Source organism: Sinocyclocheilus rhinocerous, unplaced genomic scaffold (genome assembly GCF_001515625.1).
Source record: "Sinocyclocheilus rhinocerous isolate Xijiao unplaced genomic scaffold, SAMN03320098_v1.1 scaffold344, whole genome shotgun sequence".
NCBI lineage: Eukaryota > Metazoa > Chordata > Actinopteri > Cypriniformes > Cyprinidae > Sinocyclocheilus > Sinocyclocheilus rhinocerous.
This window is the reverse complement of record NW_015627959.1, coordinates 2,376-26,187: the sequence shown is the minus strand read 5'-3', so window position 1 is coordinate 26,187 and position 23,812 is coordinate 2,376. Positions and strand designations below refer to the sequence as shown.

Sequence of the window (23,812 nt, the reverse complement as noted above, 5' to 3'; positions counted from 1 at the left end):
GGCAGGGGTGCCCAAACTCGGTCCTGGAGGGCCACTGTCCTGCAGTGTTTAGCTCCAACCCTAATCAAACACACCTGAACAAGCTAATCAATGTCTTCAAGATTAGAAATCTACACACAGGTGTGTTTGATTAGGGCTGGGGCTAAACTCTGCAGGACAGTGGCCCTCCAGGACCGAAGTTGCCCAGCCCTGCTTTAAACCCACATATCTGTGCTGACCTGTACTGTATGTTCTAGCAAATTTTGGTGCAGTGTGTTTCAGCAGTTCTCCTCGGGATGAATCACTTGTGTAGTCCTCATTTGTAAGTCACTTTGAATAAAAGAGTCTGTTAAATGAATACATGTAAAATGTAAATGCAATGCAAATGTGTACAGTTAATTGTGCATGTGTGTAGGCAGAGTGTTTGTTTTATTCTGCGTCTCTTGTTATCCGCTTTGATTATGGTTAAACAGGACAGAATCTTTCTGTTGTGATGAAAACAGATCATGTAATGAATTATTACGCTGTACCCACACATCTATATGATTCACAGCAAAATACTGACAGCCTAAATATAGCTGTACCTCAGGCCTGCTATATCAAATGTTTTATTTTGCATTGAATGGGATCTCCTCTGTGGGGTCAGGGCATACCTTTGGCCAGCAGAAGAGCACAGCCAGTCCAATAGGCAAACCAACGGTAAGGATGTAAACCACCCACAGCCAGGGCCTCTCTTCCGCAGCCAGTGCCAACTGACTCAACACTCCAGGCTAAGACAGAAAAAGACAGTCGAAGTACGTCAAGTGAACTAAAGCCCAATGAGCAATAATGCCCAGAGCAAAACGTGGGTGAGAGGCAGAGGCATACCTCATTGGCACTAGCCACCAGTTTTTTGAGTCCCCAGCTGTCTGCTGCCCAGCGGTCCGCCACTTCCTTTTCCGAGGTAATGATGAAATTGTCAAAGTAAATGTCAGAAGTCATAGACCACAGCTCCAGACCCACAGCTCTGAATGACTCCATGCTAAACGGATGAAGATCCTCAAAGTAGTCAGGGTTTGCAATCTTCCGTGGACTCCACACACCCTTTAAACAAAGACACAAAGTCGTTGAATATCATTTTTTTGTGATACTTAAAGACTTTTGGCCAGTGTATCCAACTCATTAATTAAAAATGTGGCTAAAACAATGGCAGTTTACAACAAAGACAGGCTGAGTGTGACATTTGCTTGTACTGATTAAAATATGGGTGCTTTAGCAACATCTCCAGATGTCAATACCTGGTAGTTGGGGTTGTCTATGAGAGGAGCTTTCCATTTTCCCTTATACTGAGGATTATTGATCATGGGCAGCTTCCATTCACCACAGCCAGGAGCAGCTGAACATGCTGGATTTGGCACCTGAGGAGCCTCCCATTCTCCATCCATTTCTTCATCCCTGAGAGAGAGAGGGGGTGAAGAGAATATTACCGACAAGGTGCTATAAAAGGAGTAAAAATACAGTTCAAATAAAAGCATAAGGTATTACGTAGTGTACTACAGATGATTGTCTACCAATTCTATCAAAGAAAGGGAGTCTAGGCTGAAGTGTACAACATGATTCATGGAATAATTGCCTAATAATAATGTGTTTGGCATTGTACAAAATTTGCAGCACCCAAGATAACTGAGTTTCTCATCTGAGCTGACTCGGGGGTCTAATACAGGCAATGTCAAAATGATCGAGATGGCCAATCAAGTTCAATCAAATCAAAAGATTTTTATGTTCACAAAGGCCAAGCATGAATTCCAGCACAATGCTTTTATTTTAACTGTAAGAGTGTGAGGTAAACTGCAAGCATGTAGCTATATCATATTTGACAGCTGCGTTACAATGGAAATGTTCCACAACCGATAGTAATATCCAGGGATGCAATCTACTTAACATTTGTCAAATTTCACTTGTGGTTCAGCGGATCACAAAACTCATGGTTTTTGAGTCACGGATCGGATTTATCAGCAAGAAAAAATACTTCTTTGACGCCACAGCAAAAACTACTAGCCTAACTAAGAAAGATCAAACATGATTAAAGACAAGTGAACAGCAAGTAAAAAAATAAGAACAGATACACAAATTACAGGCATAGATAAATACAACAGAACAAAGTTACAAATAAAACAAGGTCCAGCAGTAGTATTCAGGCACAGAAATGTAATAATTAAGTGTGAAATAACACTGCATATTGTTCTCTCTATAACTTAAACAAAGCTGTGTTTTGTTGTTTGATTAGCATTAATGACAGCAGCAGGTATTTATAGGCTGCTGTCCCTTTAAGACCTGATGCACGGATCCAATAACGATTTTTTTTGTTGTTGTTTTCGTTCACGTTATACATAACGGACTACGTTTACCAGAACAATTGTCGAGATGGGTAATTTGTCATAATTTTGTTTGTGTGTGTCTGTTCAAACGCAAAGAGATGCGAAAGAGGATTCGGGAATCAGGAATAAATGTGTGCACATTGTAAATGTTAATATTATTCATATTACTATCATTTTGTGAAAATGCACTTCTAGAAAATGAAATGAACAAAACTCAAAGTTTCCATCCTCAGGGCTACACTAGGACATGGTAAACGGTGGCTTTGGCTCAAGTGTGTTTATAGGTTGTGGTTAGGACAGTCATTTAGCCTATTAAAATAAATTATTATTTGAAAATAGTTCAAATGTGTTACTTCACAATAAATTCTACTCTTTTAATTTTCTCTTTTCGACAATAAAACCCCAAGTGTCTACAAACTTTGTATTTTTCTATTTCCATGTCTGGTCAGTACTCTAAAAGAGACACACACATGAAACTTAAAATTCTGTTATGTCCTTATGCCATCCCAACCTGAAATATTATTTTTCATGAAATTATTCATGACCGTGTTCTTATTTTTTTTACTGATGAAAAAGAAAAAGACTGACAAAAATTCCTTAAAACGGCAACAATGCCCTTGGAAATCAATTTAAGGTGGCACATGTTGGCCCTTAATGAAAAAGTTAATTTCTGTCATTGCTGTGAACTGACCACTACACATAATATGAAAAGCCTTGGCAGTCAACTGTCCACGATAGGCCTAAACCCGCTATAGTAAAATCCCAGAAAATACTGAGATATGATCTGTCAATTTCGCACACACATACTTCAAGAATCCATACATTATTATTTTACGGTACTTATAAAATAAATATTTAAACTGGCAAATAAATTGATCCTCATTATTACTGAGAAGCTCCTCACTGTGCACTGACACAAGCCACTAGATTAAAGGAAACACTTTAGTTCTCACCAGTCATCAGGCTTTTCTGCAGTGGGTTCAGACACAAACTCTGGCTCATCATCCAACCAACCATCAGGCTTCACTGCATCAGGATCAGGCACCTTAGCTGGGGCATCCTCATCCCTAGGTAGATAAAGAAAAAAAATAGGTCTTGACATACCACTGCTGCTATTCTCTTGACAAGACAACATGATGACCTCATCATAAATTCACATGGTTCCCTTCTCATATGACTACCAGTGAAATTAAATACAAACTGTGAAGGTAGTAGTCACAACTGTATGACGCAAATAACTCTGGCATGTAAACATTCATGTAAATGAAAAGGGAAGAAAACACAAGCTGCCAAATACATTCTCTCCATTTTGGCTCTTTCATAGTCCTCACCAGTCATCAGGTTTGACTGCTTCTGGGTCAGGGATTTTGGCTCTCTCATCCCAGTCCTCTGGCTTGGAGTCTTTGGGATCGTCAACCTCTTTTGGCGGGTTCACAGGTGGAACGACATCAGTCAACAGACTTCCCCTGCTAACACTGGACTGGTCTACAAAGATCTCATAGCTATTGTCTGGATTTAAAACTGAGAAAAAGAGAAGAAGAGAGTACAAATAATTATTTTATAATTTACCATTGAATTACATTAATGTCACATTTCATATGTAATTCGGTGAAACAATTTTTAGATTTCACCACTAATTATTTCATTTGATTAATTCAATTATTGAGTTTCACAATTTGAGTTGAATTACTGAAATAACTTAACTTTTCCACGACATTCTAATTAATTGAGATGCACCTGTATCTATATAATATTTGTAATAATAATAATACTGATTAGTAATGAGTTTCCACATGCTTTCTATTATAGGAATATAAGTGAGTGTACGCACAAAGTGTATAGAGGTGAGTCTTTTTATCAGTGTAGATCTTCTTCAGATCAACATCTGCTCGTTTGGAATGTTTTTCTTCCACATCTCCATTAAGGGGGTTTTTATGTCTGAAGATGAAGTGCAGTTTGTAGTCCTCTCCACATTTGTCCGGCCCAAACATGATACTGTACGGTGTCCGGTCATGAAACTGATCCTGTGAGTCAAAAGACACACACATTACCCCTAAAATTTGTGATATCACTTATTTCCTTTACAATGGCAATTTTATATCGTACTGCTGTTCAAATCCAGTATCTTACTATTTCAATTTCTATTAAATCTATTTTTTGCATTTCATGTTATGTTTTTATAAATCTGTTCTGATCATCTAAAGCAGTCGATGAACATACCAGGTCTAAATCTTCTGAGTCTGACAATAGCTTGATGTAAGCGCCGCCACAGTCAATTCCGTTTTGAAAATTGACCTCATACCTGCAAAGATTGGATTTTGTTAGAATGCACAATCTTTATTTTTCAAATTTCATAGAAATTGCAACTCAGAACCCCACTCACTGCACGATAAGGGGCTTGTCCTTAAATACAAACGGTCTGTTAAGCAGAGCCGCGATGGCATGGTGCTTAGCACGAGATTTCAGCACCAAGCCCAAATCACCAGGCACCTTGTTTTCCTTCAGGGGCTCAACCTCCCATTTACCTAAAGGCATGAGAGACATATAGAAACATGTTTTTAGAAGTCGGGTTAAGGATAAAATATATTTTCAGCATTATTTAATAACAGATAATCATAAAGAAACGCTCAAAAATCAAATAAACCATGCTGGAAAACTAACCATCATATTTTGCAATATCTTCATCAGCATCCTCTTTCATTGTTTTAGACACCTGCCAACTGCAGAAAATAATAAAACATGGAAAAGCTAATAAATAATTAAGAAAGCATGCTGTGTGAATAGAATATATATTCAAAATACATTTTGTGATCATTAAATCATCGTTGATTGGACAAAATTCTGAGGAGTGCAGAATCAGCTATCAATATTTTTGGTCAGTTTGCCTGCAGAAAAGCTGCACATTTTAAAACGTGTATATTATTAGAATAATTTGTGCAATAAAAATCTGATTAAGCTTAACAAACCTGCTCAAATATTCATCATCAAACGTCGCAGTGAAGTACACCTCTCCTGTTGGAACTGGGGTCTTGTATGTTACCTACGCTTGTCAAATAATGCATATTTACATACAACACGAAGAAGCTCATAGCCCACGCTATCTATTTTGTTTGAACACTAATCATGGAGAACTCTTCTGATACATATTTCATTATTTCGGATGAGAAATGTCCATTTGAACAAATTCTTATATTTTGAATGAATGGTATCTTACCTGAAAAGACACATTGGCATCTGCTTCAGTGCTTTCTCCACTGTCTGCCTCTATGTCCACATCTCCATCTTCCACTTGAGCCTCCTCTTCATCATCCAGCTCTTCTTTCTGGGCCCATGTTGCCATGGAGATGCAGAGTAACAAGAGACACGTCCAGCCCCACCGCAACTTCATCTACAAAAAACATGCAAAAAAGAGCATGACCAAAAGAAAACACCTCAATAATAAAATATGCACCATCAAAATGTCATATTTTTCATTTCATTTTCTTCTTTGTGGAGGTACATCTTATCTTATGACACGATGACCCCGATATTGATCGACACATCTGCCACCAGAAGATGATCTTATTGTTTACTGTTTCAATATTTTACTTAAGGTTTTATTAAATATTGATAGTTGCTCAGAACAGCAAATAGCAGACATTTATGCCAGCAGAAAAATAAGATAATCTTCACAACAATTTAAATGCCATATTTTACATTTAATCACAACTGCCTCCAGCTCTTTGGTGTTTTGGGTTTCTTAAAATAACGTCATGAAGTTTTATTTTTTAAATAAGATCATTTATAATATGTACAACAGTACATTACAGTATAATAACGCCCCCCGGCTAGCTGCGGTACCGTTAGCTGGGTGATGACGATGACGAAGAAGATGATGATGATGGTGGTGGTGGCTGTCTGCACGTTCAACGTTTAAAGTGTTTAGCCAAAAAAATGTCTTTGTTCACTCACTTCCTCCAGCTGAATTAATATTTGCAATATTTCGGTTAACTGTAGCTCAAGCGGATGGGTTTGTCAGCCAGTGTTTCGGCGCGAAGAGTCCGCTATGAATGAGAGCGATAGCCAGTGTTATCAGAAGCGCAGGATGCCACTGACAACCACCCCTCTGCGATAAAAAAAAACCCACTTCCACAACACCTGTCAAAATAAAAGTCCCATTTATTAGCGCAAATATATGTTTTGCCACTGCACTGGATGATAAAATCCATTTTTACATCTCACGCCAAAATAAAAGTCCCCATAATTTATCCAGGCATTCGCTGAATCCGGAACCGCATACTAACCTACTACTTTTACCACATTGTTACATGGTAGAAATAGTAAGAGTAGAATGCTAGTACGTGGTTCCAAATTCAGCAATTATTTAGATGCTGTCATCTGCTCACTTCCGCATCACCTATCAAAATAAGGGTGCCGTTTATTTGTCTAACCTTTTCTGTCTTTATGTACCTTTTATACACTCCCACTTGCTCCTCTGACTACTGTGATTAAAAAACAGTAGTTGTATTACTCTAGATGTTTTTATGTATGTTTTCACAAAATAAAATCGGCTTATGCATCACTTTAAAAGATTTAAAAAGGTCGATCTAATCACACCCATTTTTAAAGGCAAGAAACTGCACTGATTCAGCATTCCGTTTTTAATTAACATGTTAGGAGCTTTAAAAAACTGATTTAAGAGTGTATGTTGAGTCTATATTATAAAAACACCCATATATATATATATATATATATATATATATATATATGCTCCATTAACAACATTCTGTAATGATGTTACAGAAATACACAGAAATACACATTTGAAGTTTTTCAATTTTTAAGTGTCTGGGTAACAAACCTTAACGTGCAGCCTGAAATCTTAAAGATCGCATCTGACCAATGTGTTAAACACCAGAGAAGTTGTTTAATTTAGCTATATCTAAAATATTTAGTAGATAATAATGCAGATGATATATCCTTTGATGTATTGGACGTGACTGTAGATTATTCCTGTGATTTCTGTAGTAAGCAGGGAAACGATATAGGATTGAAATAAAATTCCATATAGAGGGGAAATTAATCCAATACAACTGAGTGGAAGTATAATGATGTAATTGACATATCTGCAATGAGCCTATTAATATTACTGGGGAAGTTCCATATACATAAGACGAAGATTATTATTTTATAAATTACTTTATACAATACAGAGTCATTCTTGAGAAGTGGGACAAAACAGGGTGCAAACTTGTACTCAGACAAATGAAACTACATTTATGTAGCCTATCTTATATATACTAAGCTACTGAGCTATGCTTTGATACAACCTCCCAACTTTTCTCTTTTTTAACAAAATGTGCTTTTTTACCTTGGACTGTGTAATATAATTTCAGCTTTATCTTTAACAGCATTCAAGATGTTTTTAACATTTCAAAACACATTCTCGTGTTAGCAGACAGATTACACTTTCACATGTGACCAACAATTCCACAACAAATATAAAATATCATAATGAAATATTATCAAAATATTCAACTGACGGAGGTGACAGAACTGACGGAGTTGACACATCTGACGGAGGTGACGAAAACCTGAATTTGTAGTAATTTTAACTATCAAATACATTGAATCAGTCAATTACTGTATTAAAACAAACACAACAAACAGTGAGTATGTTATTGTTTATAAAGCTTTTATTCAAGAGTCACATTTAAGTATTTTGATATATCATTGGAACACAAAATCTTATGGTGGTGACAACCTTGTTTTGATAGGAGATATTATTAAGTGCTGCTTTTGATAAAACAAGCTCTTTTTCATCATTAAAAAACATTTTTATCCATTTTATTGCATATGAATAATTGAACCCTTCTCTGTGGACACACTGTTTTAGATGTAGTGAGAGGACATTAAGAAACATAGATTTGGTATAATAATGAGAAAATTAAATTGAAGGTGATAATTGTATTAAATACATTCTATTATTAATCCCTCATGACATTTAAAATTGAATTTTTTTTATTTTTAAACCTAATAGCAGTTACCCTTGCTGGACCTGTTTTGTCCCATGTCTCAAGAATGACTGTATAAATGTATATTATTTCTATGTTATAAAATTGAAGGCCACCTTGTGTTTTATTTTATTAGAATCTAGCACCTTATTTTTTTTTCTAATTACTGATTACATACAATTTAACTAATTATACTTTTTTTTTTTTTCATTATATAAAGGAAACATTTCTCTATTGTTGTTTATTTTCATCTGACTATTCATAGTAAAAAATATATGACCTACAAATGGCGCGCCCCCTGCTGTCTGTGACGAGCAGCAGAGGAGCTTGACCCGGAGGAGAAGCGCCGCATCGGCCATTTTGGGCTCAAAGGGGGCTTTTCTGTCACCACGTGAGGATGTAGCCCCTTTTTTTTTTTTCTAATTACTGATTACATACAATTTAACTAATTATACTTTTTTTTTTTTTTCATTATATAAAGGAAACATTTCTCTATTGTTGTTTATTTTCATCTGACTATTCATAGTAAAAAATATATGACCTACAAATGGCGCGCCCCCTGCTGTCTGTGACGAGCAGCAGAGGAGCTTGACCCGGAGGAGAAGCGCCGCATCGGCCATTTTGGGCTCAAAGGGGGCTTTTCTGTCACCACGTGAGGGCTGGGTTAGTTAGTCCGAGACGGGCACTAAATCGAGCCGAGCGAGGACTCAGAGAACAAGGGGGTAAAAATCCAGGAAGACGCTGCCTCACACACCCGCACTCATTTCACATGTGCTGATAGAGAGAGTGTAAAGGATGCCGACAGTCACTCTGCCTCCCAAAGAAAACGCTCTGTTCAAGAGGATCCTGGTGAGTGCTAATACTTCAGTGCAACAACATCCATCTTCCAAATAAATCCCGCGGTCTGCCGTCATGAGTGTGATAGAGAGCTGTTAATGCAGCACTTTTTAGTGCGTGCAAAACTGAACAATCAAAGAGTCGCTTTCTGTCAAATGGAGGTTAGCTTTTAGCCTATTAGCTGCTAGCTGTCAGTGTGTTGATGTAGCTTAACATACAGACACAAAGCTGTTGGAAAGGGACTGCCAGTGGTTGGATAAAACCATACGAGGCTTGTAGTCTTCGTTTATTTTATTTTAAACTCCATTAGCACTACGTTTATACGGTCAAGCTGCTCTGCTGTGAGGCTAAATGTTGCATATAAGTGGCTCAAGTCAGTCTCTGGCCTGTTCATCCAGCAAACCACTCTTAAACATTCTCAGGCTATTTCTGTACAATTACAATTTTAGTCGAGTTTTGATTTAGTGAGTTTGATTCCGGAGTTGTTTGAGATGTTAGGAAGAGATTAACATGTTTGCACGGTTTCTGCTGAAGGAAAACCTGGAAGTTTAGTGATGCTCAACTTCAGAGCTACAAACACTCTACGAGTTTATACACGCCTCATTCACGGTCTTTTCACTCCTTATTATATATGTAATAATTTAAACTGCTGACTTGATTAAGGATTTTGTCAGCCAGGGCTCTTAAAACAAATGACTGTGATTGTGTTAGCTGCATTTTGCCTATATTGTCCATGTTTCTTAAGACTAATTTGAAGGACTTTGCATGGCTTTTCTGATTGCAGACCTTTAAATGTATTAGATTTGGATAAGCCTTGCATATGCAGTCTATTTCATGCATATGCAATGTTGAACTGTACTTATAACAAGGCAAGTCTACAAAAACCAATGATGCTCAAATGTTTAAAAAGAGTTTTATGCATGATCACTCTTAGTTCATTTATCTAAATTGCAAAATACAAAACTGCAAAATTTTCCACACGGAAGTAGTAGTTTTTTATCATGTAAAATTCTTTATAGTATATGAGTGTTTATGCTCAGACAGTATATCTGATCTGTATGATTAATCACATTGTCACCATGAATCCACTGAATGATTTAGCTGAACTTTAAAGTTGTGGTCGACCATTATTGATTTTTATTTATATATAGGCCAATATATCACACTATTTAACCTTGCTTAAAGTAAATATACATGCATCACAATTTCTGCAATTTAATCTATATTAATTCAACATAATATTAAATGAGTCATTTTGAAAAAATTAGGCCTATTTGTACTTTGATCACTACATGAGGTGGATTTCATATTTCTGTGTCATTAGTCAACTTTGACAGATTGTTGAACATTGTTATATCTGAAACTAGGACAGGCAGCTGGATTGTTTTGTTATATAATAGGGATAAACAGAAAGTAGTGCAGCTGCTTTGTTTACGGGGTTTCCGGGGTAACGGCTGCGTTTAAATGAATTATTATTATTATTATTATTATTATTATTATTATTATTATTATTATTATTATTATTATTATTATTATTATTATTATTATTATTATTATTATTATTATTATTATTATTATTATTATTATTATTATTATTATTATTATTATTATTATTATTATCATTTCTGCAGTTTAGCGCCATCTGCTGTCAGAGAGTGAAAGTGCGCTTTACTTAATAACCTAATATTCCTTAATGTTCCTGGTCTTATTTTGCAAAAATTAATCTGGGAATGTTATTTCAAAGAAATAAACATTTGTCTTTCATCAAAATGTAAAAACATGCTTTGCTTCTGAAATTTAATCTTTGGCTTATAGTTGAATATTTTGTTTCAATCTCTGATGTGTGACACATCATAATGTGTGACTTTATAATAACTATATAACACAAGCTTAAAATAATTCGTCTATTAAGAGAAGCTAGATTGTTTGCATTTCTATAGGAAACTGTAGTAGGTGGTGTACTTTAACATTTTGAATTCATTGTTCTATTGTGCTAAGCCCCTAACACAAAGTTGTTAGCATCTGAAATCATGTCATATTGTGGGGGCTGCTGTCTTGATAGTTTCCAAAGCCTCTGTTTTTAAGGTTGTGGTATATAGGATGCCCTGAACTGATCTGAAGTCAGTGATTCTGTAGTGCTGTATTGAATGTGGAAAAGCATATTCCAGATTTGCTGACAGAATGAAGTGATGTTAGTGATCTCACCACCTGCTGGCTGAGCAGAGGCCTGTGTAATAAAGAGGAAACAGAAGCTGCTCCAAATAGAACTGCTCAGAGTAAATTACCATTATTTACATAGTTTGCAGGGGATAGCGCGATTGTGTGTGTGTGTATCAAGTTTAGCCTGCCATGGATTGTCTTTAGAAAGCACTAGCCATAAGTGACTAAAGTTCAAATGAATATAAAATGAATACATGTAATATAAAAATCATGAAAGTAATCTAAAAAAAAGTGCATTTTCTTCTGTATATGCATTCATCGCATCCATTGGCTTTTCTTTCTTTTTTTTAATTACCAGAACTCTTAATTGCCAACATAAAAAGTTTGCCTATTTTATTTATATTTATATAGTGTTATATGATAGTATTTTAATATACTAGTATTTTGTTATTTTGAATTAATTTTTATTTTATTTTATTTTTTTAGATTTAATTTTGATTCAAGTTTTAATATTTAGGAATGCGCATTTATAATGTTTTTCTTTTTATTATTTCAATTTAGCTTTCATGTGTTTTTATTTCATTTTTAATTTTAGTACATCAGTTAGTTGCCAATACTATACATTTCTAGTTTTTGAGATGTTTATTTTCAGAGATATTTTTTTCACCTTCATTTCAATCAAAGATAATTATTTTAAAAGTTTTAGTTAACAACAACAACAACAACACTGTCCTAGATGTTTGTTTTTTGTAAATTGTAAGTATTTATTTTTTTAATCTCTCTTTATGTCATCAGAGATGTTATGAACACAAGCAGTACAGAAATGGACTGAAATTCTGCAAACAGATTCTCTCCAATCCCAAGTTCTCAGAACATGGAGGTAAGAACCCCACCTGGAAGAGTTCTTGACATACAGGTACACTTGGATTTCACTGCCTATACAATTTAATCTGAATAACATGGACACAAATCTAAATGAATTGAAATGAACATATTCTAAACAATATTCACTCGAACATGTCATATCCATGTCCGTTGATGAGACAAAAATGAGTGACTGGGCAGAATGACCAATAAGGCTGTTATCACGGATACTGATCATTTCAAAATAGCCAAATTTCAGTCTGGCACATTAATACTGCATAAAAACATACATATTTGTATATTTTTATACTGCAATGATATAATCAAAGTTATCAGCTGAAATTTGATTGTCTTCAACATAACATTCTTGAGTGAAAGGTGTAGGGGTTTGTTTACTTATCCCATGTAAGCTTACTAAGGGTTAATGGGTAAGGTAAAGGTTATGATCTTTGCAGAGACACTGGCGATGAAAGGCCTGACCCTGAACTGCCTGGGGAAGAAAGAAGAAGCCTATGAACTTGTCCGCAGAGGTCTCCGAAATGACCTGAAGAGCCATGTCTGTATCCTTGGATATAGAGACCAACACACACATTTGAAAGCTTTCGGTTTGACATTTATACACAGTAGTATGATAATGGTAATGATAATGGTCCATGTGTTGGAGCAGTTGGAATGAGTTTATTTCCTCATGTTCACAGCAGCAGAATTAGCACTTCAGTATTTGTCTCAATTTGAAGCCTCTATTGGCTCTTTCTTCATGAGACACCATTACCACAGTTTTTTTTTTTAAATGCTTATATTTATTTGAATTTAATTGAAGATGTTTCTGTTCAGGTTTAAGGATGGGTAGACAGAAGACCGACCAAGTCAGCTTAATGTTAGATATTTTCTTGAATTTTTATTAATGGAGACTGGCCTTGATGAAAATATGTAGTATAAGCCAATTATGTAAATTTGTAACATGTTGTTCATGCAACTTTATTTATTTTTGCTTACTATCATTCTGCCTTCTCCATAGTATAAATGAAACGTATAGCTGTCTTAATATATATTGCATGGGGATCTTTATATATGTCTCTGACCGTGCAAATTTTAGTGATTGTCCTGGGCACAGTATTGTACTGTCATCAGCTCTGTAGTGTCTCTGCAAAGTTACCCTGCTGTCCTTAATGTGACATTTTTATAATCAAAGTTATCAGCTGAAATTTGATTGTCTTCAACATAACATTCTTGAGTGAAAGGTGTAGGGGTTTGTTTACTTATCCCATGTAAGCTTACTAAGGGTTAATGGGTAAGGTAAAGGTTATGATCTTTGCAGAGACACTGGCGATGAAAGGCCTGACCCTGAACTGCCTGGGGAAGAAAGAAGAAGCCTATGAACTTGTCCGCAGAGGTCTCCGAAATGACCTGAAGAGCCATGTCTGTATCCTTGGATATAGAGACCAACACACACATTTGAAAGCTTTCGGTTTGACATTTATACACAGTAGTATGATAATGGTAATGATAATGGTCCATGTGTTGGAGCAGTTGGAATGAGTTTATTTCCTCATGTTCACAGCAGCAGAATTAGCACTTCAGTATTTGTCTCAATTTGAAGCCTCTATTGGCTCTTTCTTCATGAGACACCATTACCACAGTTTTTTTTTTTAAATGCTTATATTTATTTGAATTTAATTGAAGATGTTTCTGTTCAGGTTTAAGGATGGGTAGACAGAAGACCGACCAAGTCAGCTTAATGTTAGATATTTTCTTGAATTTTTATTAATGGAGACTGGCCTTGATGAAAATATGTAGTATAAGCCAATTATGTAAATTTGTAACATGTTGTTCATGCAACTTTATTTATTTTTGCTTACTATCATTCTGCCTTCTCCATAGTATAAATGAAACGTATAGCTGTCTTAATATATATTGCATGGGGATCTTTATATATGTCTCTGGCCGTGCAAATTTTAGTGATTGTCCTGGGCACAGTATTGTACTGTCATCAGCTCTGTAGTGTCTCTGCAAAGTTCCCCTGCTGTCCTTAATGTGACATTTTCAGGCTGGCACGTGTACGGTTTGCTCCAGAGGTCTGACAAGAAGTACGACGAGGCTATTAAATGCTACAGAAACGCACTAAAATGGGACAAAGACAACTTGCAGATCCTTCGAGATCTCTCCCTCTTGCAGATCCAAATGAGAGACCTGGAGGGTTACAGGGTGAGTGTGTGTATGAGTACGTTTCATTTTATTTGCTGAACAGTACAGTACATTGCAGAATTTTTCAATTCTTTATTGGGTTCAATATGATTCTTTTGAAAGAAATTGTGGGTAATGCGCACAATTTCTATTCCCTGCAGTTTCTGCCTTTATAATGCGGGAGGTTCCCTCAAACAATATCAACTTAAAGCATGTAGTTTTAGTAATCCACACAGATTGTAAGATCAAATCAGTATTTTGAAAAGTTTCCGTGAGACTGTAATTTCATAAATAGCATGAATGAATCAGCTTTTTAAGAGATGTCAATTCTTGAGTGAATAACGTTCGTAAGAGTGAAGACTGTCCAGTGTTATTTTACGTTTCATTACTTTATTCAATTTCTGTAGTATTTCTGTACCTGAATACTAAATGTAGACTTAATATTTTTATTATTATTATTAGGAATAATAATTATCCTAATCCTAAGATTTTCCTAATCATTATTATTAATATTATTAATATTAAGAAATTTACTATGAAAATATTAGTAAATGTATAATTGTATATTTATTCTGCTGTATTTATTTATGCTATTGCTCAATTTGTTTGTTCTTATTTTATTACTGAATGTTTACTTCTCTTTAAAATAAATTCAATTCAGAATTTGAAATCAAGATTCCTTGCGTCGTGTGAATCAACACATAATTATATAAACTGTATTCTGAAGAATCATTTGACACTGAAAACTGGAGTAATGGCTGCTAAAAATTCAGATTTGCCTTCACAGAAATAAAATACATTTTAAAATGTTAAAATAGAAAAGTTATCTTAAATTGCAATATTTCTGTTTAATATGTAAAATATATTGAAAAAATTTATATTTATTGCATCAGTGTAATTAATAGCCCCATATTATTGCACAATTTTGAGGTGAAACGCAAAGCAATGCATGTGTATGTTGGGCCAAATACGGGGGCTATGAATCAGCAATGTTCATTTCCTGTCTCTTGAGCTTGCTTCTCTCTCCTCCTCTCTTGTGTCTTTATTTCTTTGTCTTCTGCAGTATGATAAAGTGGGTGCTTAATGTTTCATACCCTCAGGCTACTCTGATACCTGCTTTTATCACTTAAATGAAAGCCTTTCAGATTTGGGCTTTGCGCAATATGGCTCCACTGTGTTATTCTGTAGTTTTAAATGGTATTTGGTTACATTATTTTGAAAGGGGTCTAATTTCACCTCTACATTCAGCAAGAACTTTATAAAGCTTGAACCTTTTAATCCTAACAGCAGTGAAAGCCCTCGTTCTGACTGCATTGACTCTCTTATAGGAGACCCGGTATCAGCTGCTGCAGTTGCGGCCAGCCCAGCGAGCGTCATGGATTGGCTACGCCATTGCGTATCACCTCTTGGAGGACTATGAGATGGCTGCCAAAATCATTGAGGAGTTTAGAAAAACACAACAGGTAAATGCAGACATGACGGGCAGATACAGCAAGATTTGTGCTCTCAATTTTGTGGGGTGGTCACAATACCAAAATGTTAGTAGTTCATGCCAGTACCACTGAAAACAACATCTTAATCCCTCATTTCTGATAGTGAAAACAAGTATGTTAATGAACACATTAAATATAATATGCTTTGAAACAACATGGATTGTGAAAAGTCAGAGGCAAATTAAATTAAAACAATGGTATGTACCAGTCATATTAAGTATTATTTGTACACATTTATAAATTTGTACAAATTCTTTTTTTTTAATTTTAATATTTTTATATTATGTGCATTTGTTTTTTTTAATTAGGTTTTTATTTTTTATTTTAAATTTATATTTTTTATTATGTATTTACATATTTCTATTTAGTTTTGTTTTAGTAATTTTAGTGCTTAAATTTATTTCAGTTAGTAACCACGGCAACATTTCTAATTTTCGTTTTTCATCTAATATTTCTATTTTATTTTATATCAGCTTTATTTCAATCATGCAGCAGTTTTTAATTATTTTAGTTAACAATAACAAGTAAAAGTATTAAATTAACTTAAATGCTCGTTCAAGTTTTTCAAAAAAAAAAAAAAAGACATTTACGGTTTTTCATAATATTGTTGTTTGACTAATATTAAGGACAGACTTTTTATCTTATTGTGTTTTGTGTTTATTACATAGGACAGTGGAGATTTGATATGAAAGTGGAGGGAATTTTCTGCACACTTCTGCATTGTATCAAGACACAAACACTCTCAGAGCATGCAAGAAATATCCAGCTTAGTATCAAAGTACATGTATTTTTTTTATATCCCTGTTTGCTTGGAATAGATTTGAAAGAACAGGGACAGAGGTCACAGGAGTGGTTAATGAGGTATTGTGAAGACGTCAACCTGCCACTCCAGGTCAACAGGCAACACAATGGCAAACGATTGTTGTGGCGTCCAAGATAAGACGCTTACTTCCTCTCATTGGTTTCTAGCACAACTGGAAACTACAAGTTGGCAGGCTAAATAAAAGATTCCTAACTGTTATATAGTGCTTCAGAGGGATTAGTTTACACAACAAATCCTTTCTGTATTTGTTTTTTATGATGTTTATGAATGTTTGATTTTTCAGACGTCCCCTGACAAGGTGGATTATGAGTACAGTGAGCTGCTTCTGTATCAGAATCAGGTCTTGAGGGAGGCGGGACTCTTCAGAGAAGCTTTGGAGCATCTCACCACCTACGAGAAACAGATTTGTGATAAACTGGCCGTGGAGGAAACCAAAGGTACATCAGTGCGCCTCTTTCTTCTTCATCTTCCACATTTTTTCTTTTTTTTCTTCTTCTGCTTTTATATGATTTTGTCCATTATGCAGTTTTTCCTATTCACATTTTGCTTGTCAAGCAGATTGACTTCCTGTTTGTGATGCCCTATGGAAAATTCTCTCTCTTTTTACTTTCTCTCTTCGTGTTGTGGATGTGTAGGGGAGCTGCTGTTGAGTCTGGAACGGTTTGAAGAGGCGGCAGATGTGTACAATCGACTACAGGAGAGAAATCCTGAAAATTGGTCTTATTACCATGGCCTGGAAAAAGCCCTCAAGCCTGGTACACACACACACACACACACAAAAAAATGATTTGTCTGCATATTTTTGATCTCTCGTCTTATACACACATTAGTAACCATTTAACAAAACACAGCAATTCTGGTGTTTTTTCAGCAAGTACAGAAGAGAAGCTGAAAATCTATGAGGAGGCCTGGGAGAAATACCCTAAAGGCCTCGTACCTCTCAGATTACCACTCAGCTTCCTGTCTGGTAGGCAGTGTTTCCTAATAATACATCAGCTTCTTCTGCAAGTTGTACGTATTTGAATGAAATTGTTTCTGTATTGTTTAGGAGATAAGTTTCGGGAGTGTCTAGATAGATATTTAAGAATGAACTTCAGTAAGGGCTGTCCTCCCGTCTTCACCACACTCCGATCTCTCTATCAGGACAAAGAGAAGGTGAGGACATAATCAACTTACACAGAACATACTAACTAGGGTTGTTGTCCAGATGTGTTTTTCACAATTTGTGTAAATTGCAGGTGTCAATAATTGAAGACTTAGTTGTTGGTTTTGAAACGTCCTTACGGAGCAGTCGAATGTTCAGCCCAGATGGTATGTTGATATTTTTTTCTTTATTCCATTTATTTACTTTTTTTATGGTTTGAAATATTAGGGCCATGTCATGAGGAATCAAATTTAATTTAATTTTTTAAATAAAATATTAATCTGTACTTTAACTTTCAGAACACAAAACCTCCTCAAAATTTGTATTATCAAGTCAATAATTTCATACGGAACTTCACAGTTTAAATGTCACTTTTCGATGTTTTTGTTTCTTTAAAGCTATAAATTACTTGTTTACAAAGTTTATTTTTGTTATATATATATGTTTTCGTACAGCGCCATTACAAATTTTAGGCATAGGGCCAAACTGCATCTGAGGCTGTATCTCTGCAAATATTTGACATATTGACACCAAACTTTGTAAGTACATTTGTCACCTCACACAGAACACACCAAAATGATTTGATTATAGCGCCACCTGTTGGTCAAAAGTGATAAGCCATTTAATCATATTACTAGTGGTTGTATTTACGATTTTTCAGCCATTTCAATTACAATCATCCTAAAATTGCTTTTATTACTCATTGTTACATTTGGTCTGATGCTCCATGCCATGCTTAGCTCCTCATTTGGCCTCTGGAGAGCTTGGCCCCGCAATTGCTGCTTGCAGCTATATTTTTGCCTTATGGCTGTTCTACAGCCATTTTACAGCTTCTTGATAAAGCTCTAATTGGTTTTCTTTTGGAAATACTTTACTTTACTTTTACTTTTAGTCATTTAGAAATACACTTCCAAGCTGCTTTTAACTTCTGCTGATTGACTGCTTCTCACAAAGACTGTTTCTTTACACTGTTTTGCTGGCGCTTGAACACACTTTCCTGTTTATTCCAACAAATGGCCAAGCAAAGCGCACGACACTGACAAGGTCGTACAGTACGAGACCAAACGCCATTTCAGCACGTCTCCACAGTAAACAAAACAAGCGTATTGAAATATGTTTCAAATTCACACTGAATGCATTTATGAAATCGCAAAATTGATCAAAGAAATCGCGATCGTTTTTTTTTGTCCATATCGCACAGCCCTAGTTCAAACATTATTAAAGACAAGTGAACAGTCAGTAAATAAGAACAAATGAACAAATTACAAGCAATAGCACAAATTAATGTTTAGAACAAAGATACAAATGAAATGATGCTTTCTGAAAAACACCAGATGGGCTGAATGAGAATGCAAATTCACTCTCTGACAGCAGGTGTGGTGCTTATGGAACAGCACTTCCTTGGTTACCGCTGTACTTATTACCTTAAATCCATAAAACACCATGTAAACTTTTCTGAAGACAGTCAGTTCCCCACAGAGATACATTCATATAAACCCCTAATTCAACATTTAGGATTTTCTTTCAATATTTTGCACATTGTGAACAGTGATCTTGCTCTGCCTGCTACAGTGTTTTCTAATATTTGCGTCTGTCTTCAGTGTCTCTGGCCTCTGGTAACATCCGTTTACACACAAAGTAATATTTACACACAAATGACATTTTGAACTATGATTGCAGTGCAGTTTGTATGCAAGCCCGGAACGAAAATCGGTTGAAATAAAACAGTAAATGGCCAGTCGAATGGTGTATCTGTACTCCACTGTGTAAATTAAATATATATTAACTAGGGATGTAACGATTAACCGCGAGCCGGTTGAAAATCGATTCAAATATGTGACGATTCAAATCGGTTGAGATGCTAAACAAATCGCGATTCATTTAGGGGTAGGAGTTTATATGAATGCATGTCTGAGGGGAACTTACTGTCTTTAGAAAAGTTTAGATGGTATTTTTTCTTTTCGTCTTGCCTCTGCATAATGCATATTAAAGTTCATGACTGCAGCCCTGCTGTAATAAAAGGACACATTTAATTTATAATTTGTCTTAAATCTCATTTTGTTAAAAATTGAAATTATGAATCGAATCGTGAAATCAAAATCGTGAATCGAATCATGAGTTGAGTGAATCGTTACATCCCTAATATTAACCATTGTAAAGCTACAAAAGTTACTCGCCAAGACGGGTATTTTGACATACTTTCATATATATTTGTCCTTTCAAGCACAAGAATGCGCACGAGTACTTAATGTAGTCGTCTTTCGCGTCTTGCTTGAATGCTTTTATAATTTTTAAATTAGCAAGGCATAAAAACACGTGCAAATGCTAAACTTTTGTGACAATGCAGCAGTGGCCCGATCGGGCCAATGACAAATCTGTGAACTGTCCCAAGTCTTTCACGCTGTCCCCGTGCCATCTGGCAGTCCTTATTGTCAAGCCCAGATATATATATAAATTTTTTTTTTTAAACAAACATTATAATGGGAAATTATGGAGAAATTAAATAATGAAAAATTTGACGCTTTGGTGAGCCACCTGATGTGTTAGTGCATTAGTATTACCTGATTGGTTCTTTTGATGTTTACATATAGATGATGGCAAGGAAGAGCCGCCCACTACGTTACTCTGGGTGCAGTATTTCCTGGCTCAGCACTATGATCAGATCGGCCAGCACACCATGGCTCTCGACTACATCAATGCTGCCATTGAGAGCACACCTACTCTGATAGAACTCTTCCTCATTAAAGCCAAGATATACAAGGTGATGTCCAAAACACATTGCATACAATTACCATTTTGGAAATTCTTTTAATTCAAATCGCAGTATGCTAATTGAAGCGATGATTGCAACAACTGTGTCTCACCAAACAGTGTGACTAATTAAAAGAAATGCAGAATAATTAGGTGGGTTCAGTGATTTGATTGTCATATCCCGGCTCCATTGGGTCCCGTTTGTATTTTCCTCACTCAGCATGCTGGGAACATCCGGGAAGCAGCTCGTTGGATGGACGAAGCTCAGGCCCTGGACACAGCAGACCGTTTTATTAACTCTAAATGCGCCAAGTACCTGCTTAAAGCAGGTCTGGTCAAGGAGGCTGAGGAAATGTGCGCCAAGTTCACAAGGGTAAGGGAAATGTGTGCGTACATTCGTGTATATATTCTACTAGGGCTGCACGATAAATCGCATGCGATATTTAACGCGCATCTTGTCAGAAAGCCGGTTCTGTAATCAGCGGTAAATCTCCGTCACCTACTGATAAGATGCGCGTTAAATATCGCATGCGATTTATCGTGCAGCCCTATATTCTACTCACCGGTGTTTTGTGTGTAACTGCTCTGTTCCTCTCTCTCAGGAGGGAGCGTCTGCGGTAGAGAATCTGAATGAGATGCAGTGCATGTGGTTCCAGACTGAATGTGCTCTGGCCTATAAATCCATGAAGAAATATGGAGAAGCGCTGAAAAAATGCCATGAGATTGAAAGGGTCAGTCATTTTTGCTTTGTCATTATATCATGGTATTTGTGTGCTGATTTTACCTCCTCATCTGATTACTTCGCTCTCACATTCGTTCATAACAGCACTTTGTAGAGATAACAGATGACCAGTTTGACTTCCATACGTACTGTATGCGGAAGATGACGCTGCGTTCCTATGTGGACCTGCTAAAACTGGAGGACGTGTTACGTATGCACCCATTCTACTTCAAAGCCTCACAAACCGCAATCCAAATCTACCTCAACCTGCATGACAACCCGCTAACGGATGACAGCAAGGAACTACAGGCTGATACCGGTAATATGCCATAAATCTATGGAAGCCAGATTCTGCTACAGATTAAAAAATTAAGGTAACTGTGACTTTTTCATCTCACAATTCTGACTTTTATACTTGTAGAATTGTGAGGGGGGAAAGTCTGAATAGTGAGACGAAAAAGTCACAATTTAGTATTTTTTTGTTCTGTGGTGGAAATGACAAAACTGAATTGCGAGATGTAAACTCAGAATTCAGAGGGGGGGAAAGTTAGAATTATGAGATGTAGACTTAGTATTCAAAGAAACAAAGTCAGAATTCTGAGTTTGTATTTAGCAATTTTGAGTTTATTTTCCAAAGTGTTTATTTTGCAATTAGTTTTTTCTCAGACCGTTTTCTCACAGTTCTGAGAAAAAAGTCTTTTAAATTAAATTGTGAGAAAACAGTCCGAATAGTGTGAGGGGGGAAAAGTTGCAATTACCTTGATTATTTATAAAAAGAAGTGTGCTCAATGTTGCTTGGGTTTTCCAAACAGGGAACCTGACTGACAAAGAACTGAAGAAGTTAAGGAACAAGCAACGGAGAGCACAGAAGAAAGCACAGCTGGAGGAAGAAAAAAAGAACGCGGAGAAAGAGAAACAGTTAAAGAACCAGAAAAAGAAAAAAGAGGATGATGACGAAGAGATCGGCGGACCTAAAGAGGAACTTATACCAGAGAAACTGGCCAGGGTGTGTTTGTTTTGAGAGGAATGTTTGTGAAAGTGGGGAATTCTTCATCTGAAAGATTTTCAACACAGTTCATCTCTTTAGTAGGAATACCAAGGGGAAATTCGGAGAAACTCGAAGCCTGTTCTTTGTGCTTGGACAAAAAATATTTTGTTTCTCTTTCATTTTTAAGGTGGAGAACCCATTAGATGAAGCTGTAAAGTTTCTGACACCCTTGAAAAACTTGGTGAAAAATAAGATAGACACACACCTTCTGGCCTTTGAGATCTACTTTAGGAAAGGTACATGCTTTACATCTCTGAACTCCATTCTCATCTCCATTTGTACAGTCTAATAATAGTTTTCCTTTTTTAATAATCCATTTCTCTTGGATGAACGTCAGAATTCGAAACAAATTATCTGTTGCTACATCTCAACTTGAATAGCTGCATAATTTCAGTGTTCCTTGTCCTCAATTTCCTCACAGAAAAGTACCTGTTAATGCTGCAGTCAGTGAAGAGGGCTTATGCAATAGACCCGGACCACCCTTGGCTTCACCAGTGTCTAGTGCGCTTCTTTAAAGGAGGTGAGTGAACCCAAGGTGCCTCTTGCTATTAGTTTGGTTGTATTTTCTTTACATTTTATCAATCAGTCACTATTATGTCTTAATGTGTTGCTTTTGACACCATGTTCACCTCCATGCGTTGGTTGAATTGCAAATTTGGTTGGTAATGTGTTCCTGTTGATTGGCTAACAGTGTCCGAAAGTAAAGACCTAGCAGAATCGGTCAGCATGGTTCTCAAGCAGGAAATCTCCAGGCTGTTTGGGGAAAGTAATGCTAAGAGCTTCAACCAGGCCTTCCTCACCAAGCACTTCAATTCCATCCCTCACCGAGTAGCAGGTGCACATACACAACACTTTATATGCTCACAACTTTTAAACTGCTACTTTTTCATGTTCAATGTTCAATTTCACCTTTTTTTCTTGCTTTACAGCTGCCAAAATGATGTTCTACTTAGACCCTTCAACACAGAAGAAAGCGGTGGAACTGGCTATAGCACTTGATGAATCACTGAACAACAGAAATATTCAGGTACATGATGGGCTACATGACCTTAAAGGGGTCATATGATGCGATTTCAAGTTTTCCTTTTTCTTTGGAGCTGGAAGCTGTTCGTGAATAGATAAGATCCCTAAAGTTGCAAAGACTAAAGTCTCAAACCCAAAGAGATATTCTTTATAAAAGTTAAGACTGGTCCACGCCCTCCTAAAACGGCTCATTTAAACACGCCCCCACATGTCTACGTCACGATGTGGGAAGATTTGCATAACGCCACCCAAATGTTCACGTGTGTTGTTGCTGCCACCGCCGCCGCCATGTTGTGAACACGCTGTGTTTCGTTGTGAAAGCGAAACTACTTTGTTTGGCCTTCCAAAAGAGGACACGACTAGAAATCAGTGGTTAAGTCGTATTTACAACACTGTTCCAGAACAGTTCAACCCAAATATTCAGATGTGTGCAGC

The 23,812-nt window shown here is 36.2% G+C and overlaps 2 protein-coding genes across 5 annotated transcripts in view; one reads left to right on the top strand and one right to left on the bottom strand.

Moving 5' to 3' along the window:
* Positions 1 to 6,452, bottom strand: part of LOC107737082 (calnexin-like) — a 13,553-nt gene extending 7,101 nt beyond the window's left edge. Inside the window, exons 1-12 of one of the 2 annotated variants that reach the window (XM_016548485.1) lie at positions 6,288 to 6,452; positions 5,551 to 5,724; positions 5,303 to 5,376; positions 4,998 to 5,056; positions 4,720 to 4,861; positions 4,557 to 4,638; positions 4,168 to 4,360; positions 3,668 to 3,857; positions 3,290 to 3,403; positions 1,257 to 1,413; positions 847 to 1,062; positions 633 to 749 (exon numbers count right to left, since the gene is read on the bottom strand). In XM_016548485.1, coding sequence (XP_016403971.1) covers positions 633 to 749; positions 847 to 1,062; positions 1,257 to 1,413; positions 3,290 to 3,403; positions 3,668 to 3,857; positions 4,168 to 4,360; positions 4,557 to 4,638; positions 4,720 to 4,861; positions 4,998 to 5,056; positions 5,303 to 5,376; positions 5,551 to 5,724 — 1,518 coding nt within the window. In that variant the 5' untranslated portion in view covers positions 6,288 to 6,452. The other variant, XM_016548486.1, reaches the window with a different exon arrangement.
* Positions 6,453 to 8,907: 2,455 nt separating this feature from the next.
* LOC107737080 (N-alpha-acetyltransferase 15, NatA auxiliary subunit-like) overlaps positions 8,908 to 23,812 on the top strand; it is a 16,588-nt gene continuing 1,683 nt past the window's right edge. The window contains exons 1-19 of one of the 3 annotated variants that reach the window (XM_016548481.1): positions 8,908 to 9,178; positions 12,122 to 12,206; positions 12,646 to 12,750; positions 14,238 to 14,395; positions 15,703 to 15,837; positions 16,974 to 17,127; positions 17,326 to 17,445; positions 17,562 to 17,657; positions 17,739 to 17,845; positions 17,929 to 18,001; positions 20,426 to 20,595; positions 20,806 to 20,958; positions 21,188 to 21,316; positions 21,412 to 21,625; positions 22,119 to 22,312; positions 22,482 to 22,590; positions 22,776 to 22,874; positions 23,046 to 23,189; positions 23,284 to 23,381. In XM_016548481.1, coding sequence (XP_016403967.1) covers positions 9,125 to 9,178; positions 12,122 to 12,206; positions 12,646 to 12,750; positions 14,238 to 14,395; positions 15,703 to 15,837; positions 16,974 to 17,127; positions 17,326 to 17,445; positions 17,562 to 17,657; positions 17,739 to 17,845; positions 17,929 to 18,001; positions 20,426 to 20,595; positions 20,806 to 20,958; positions 21,188 to 21,316; positions 21,412 to 21,625; positions 22,119 to 22,312; positions 22,482 to 22,590; positions 22,776 to 22,874; positions 23,046 to 23,189; positions 23,284 to 23,381 — 2,397 coding nt within the window. In that variant the 5' untranslated portion in view covers positions 8,908 to 9,124. Of the gene's footprint in view, positions 9,179 to 12,121; positions 12,243 to 12,645; positions 12,751 to 13,462; positions 13,614 to 14,237; positions 14,396 to 15,702; positions 15,838 to 16,973; positions 17,128 to 17,325; positions 17,446 to 17,561; positions 17,658 to 17,738; positions 17,846 to 17,928; positions 18,002 to 20,425; positions 20,596 to 20,805; positions 20,959 to 21,187; positions 21,317 to 21,411; positions 21,626 to 22,118; positions 22,313 to 22,481; positions 22,591 to 22,775; positions 22,875 to 23,045; positions 23,190 to 23,283; positions 23,382 to 23,812 lie in introns of those variants that run through there. The other 2 variants (XM_016548484.1, XM_016548483.1) reach the window with 2 other exon arrangements.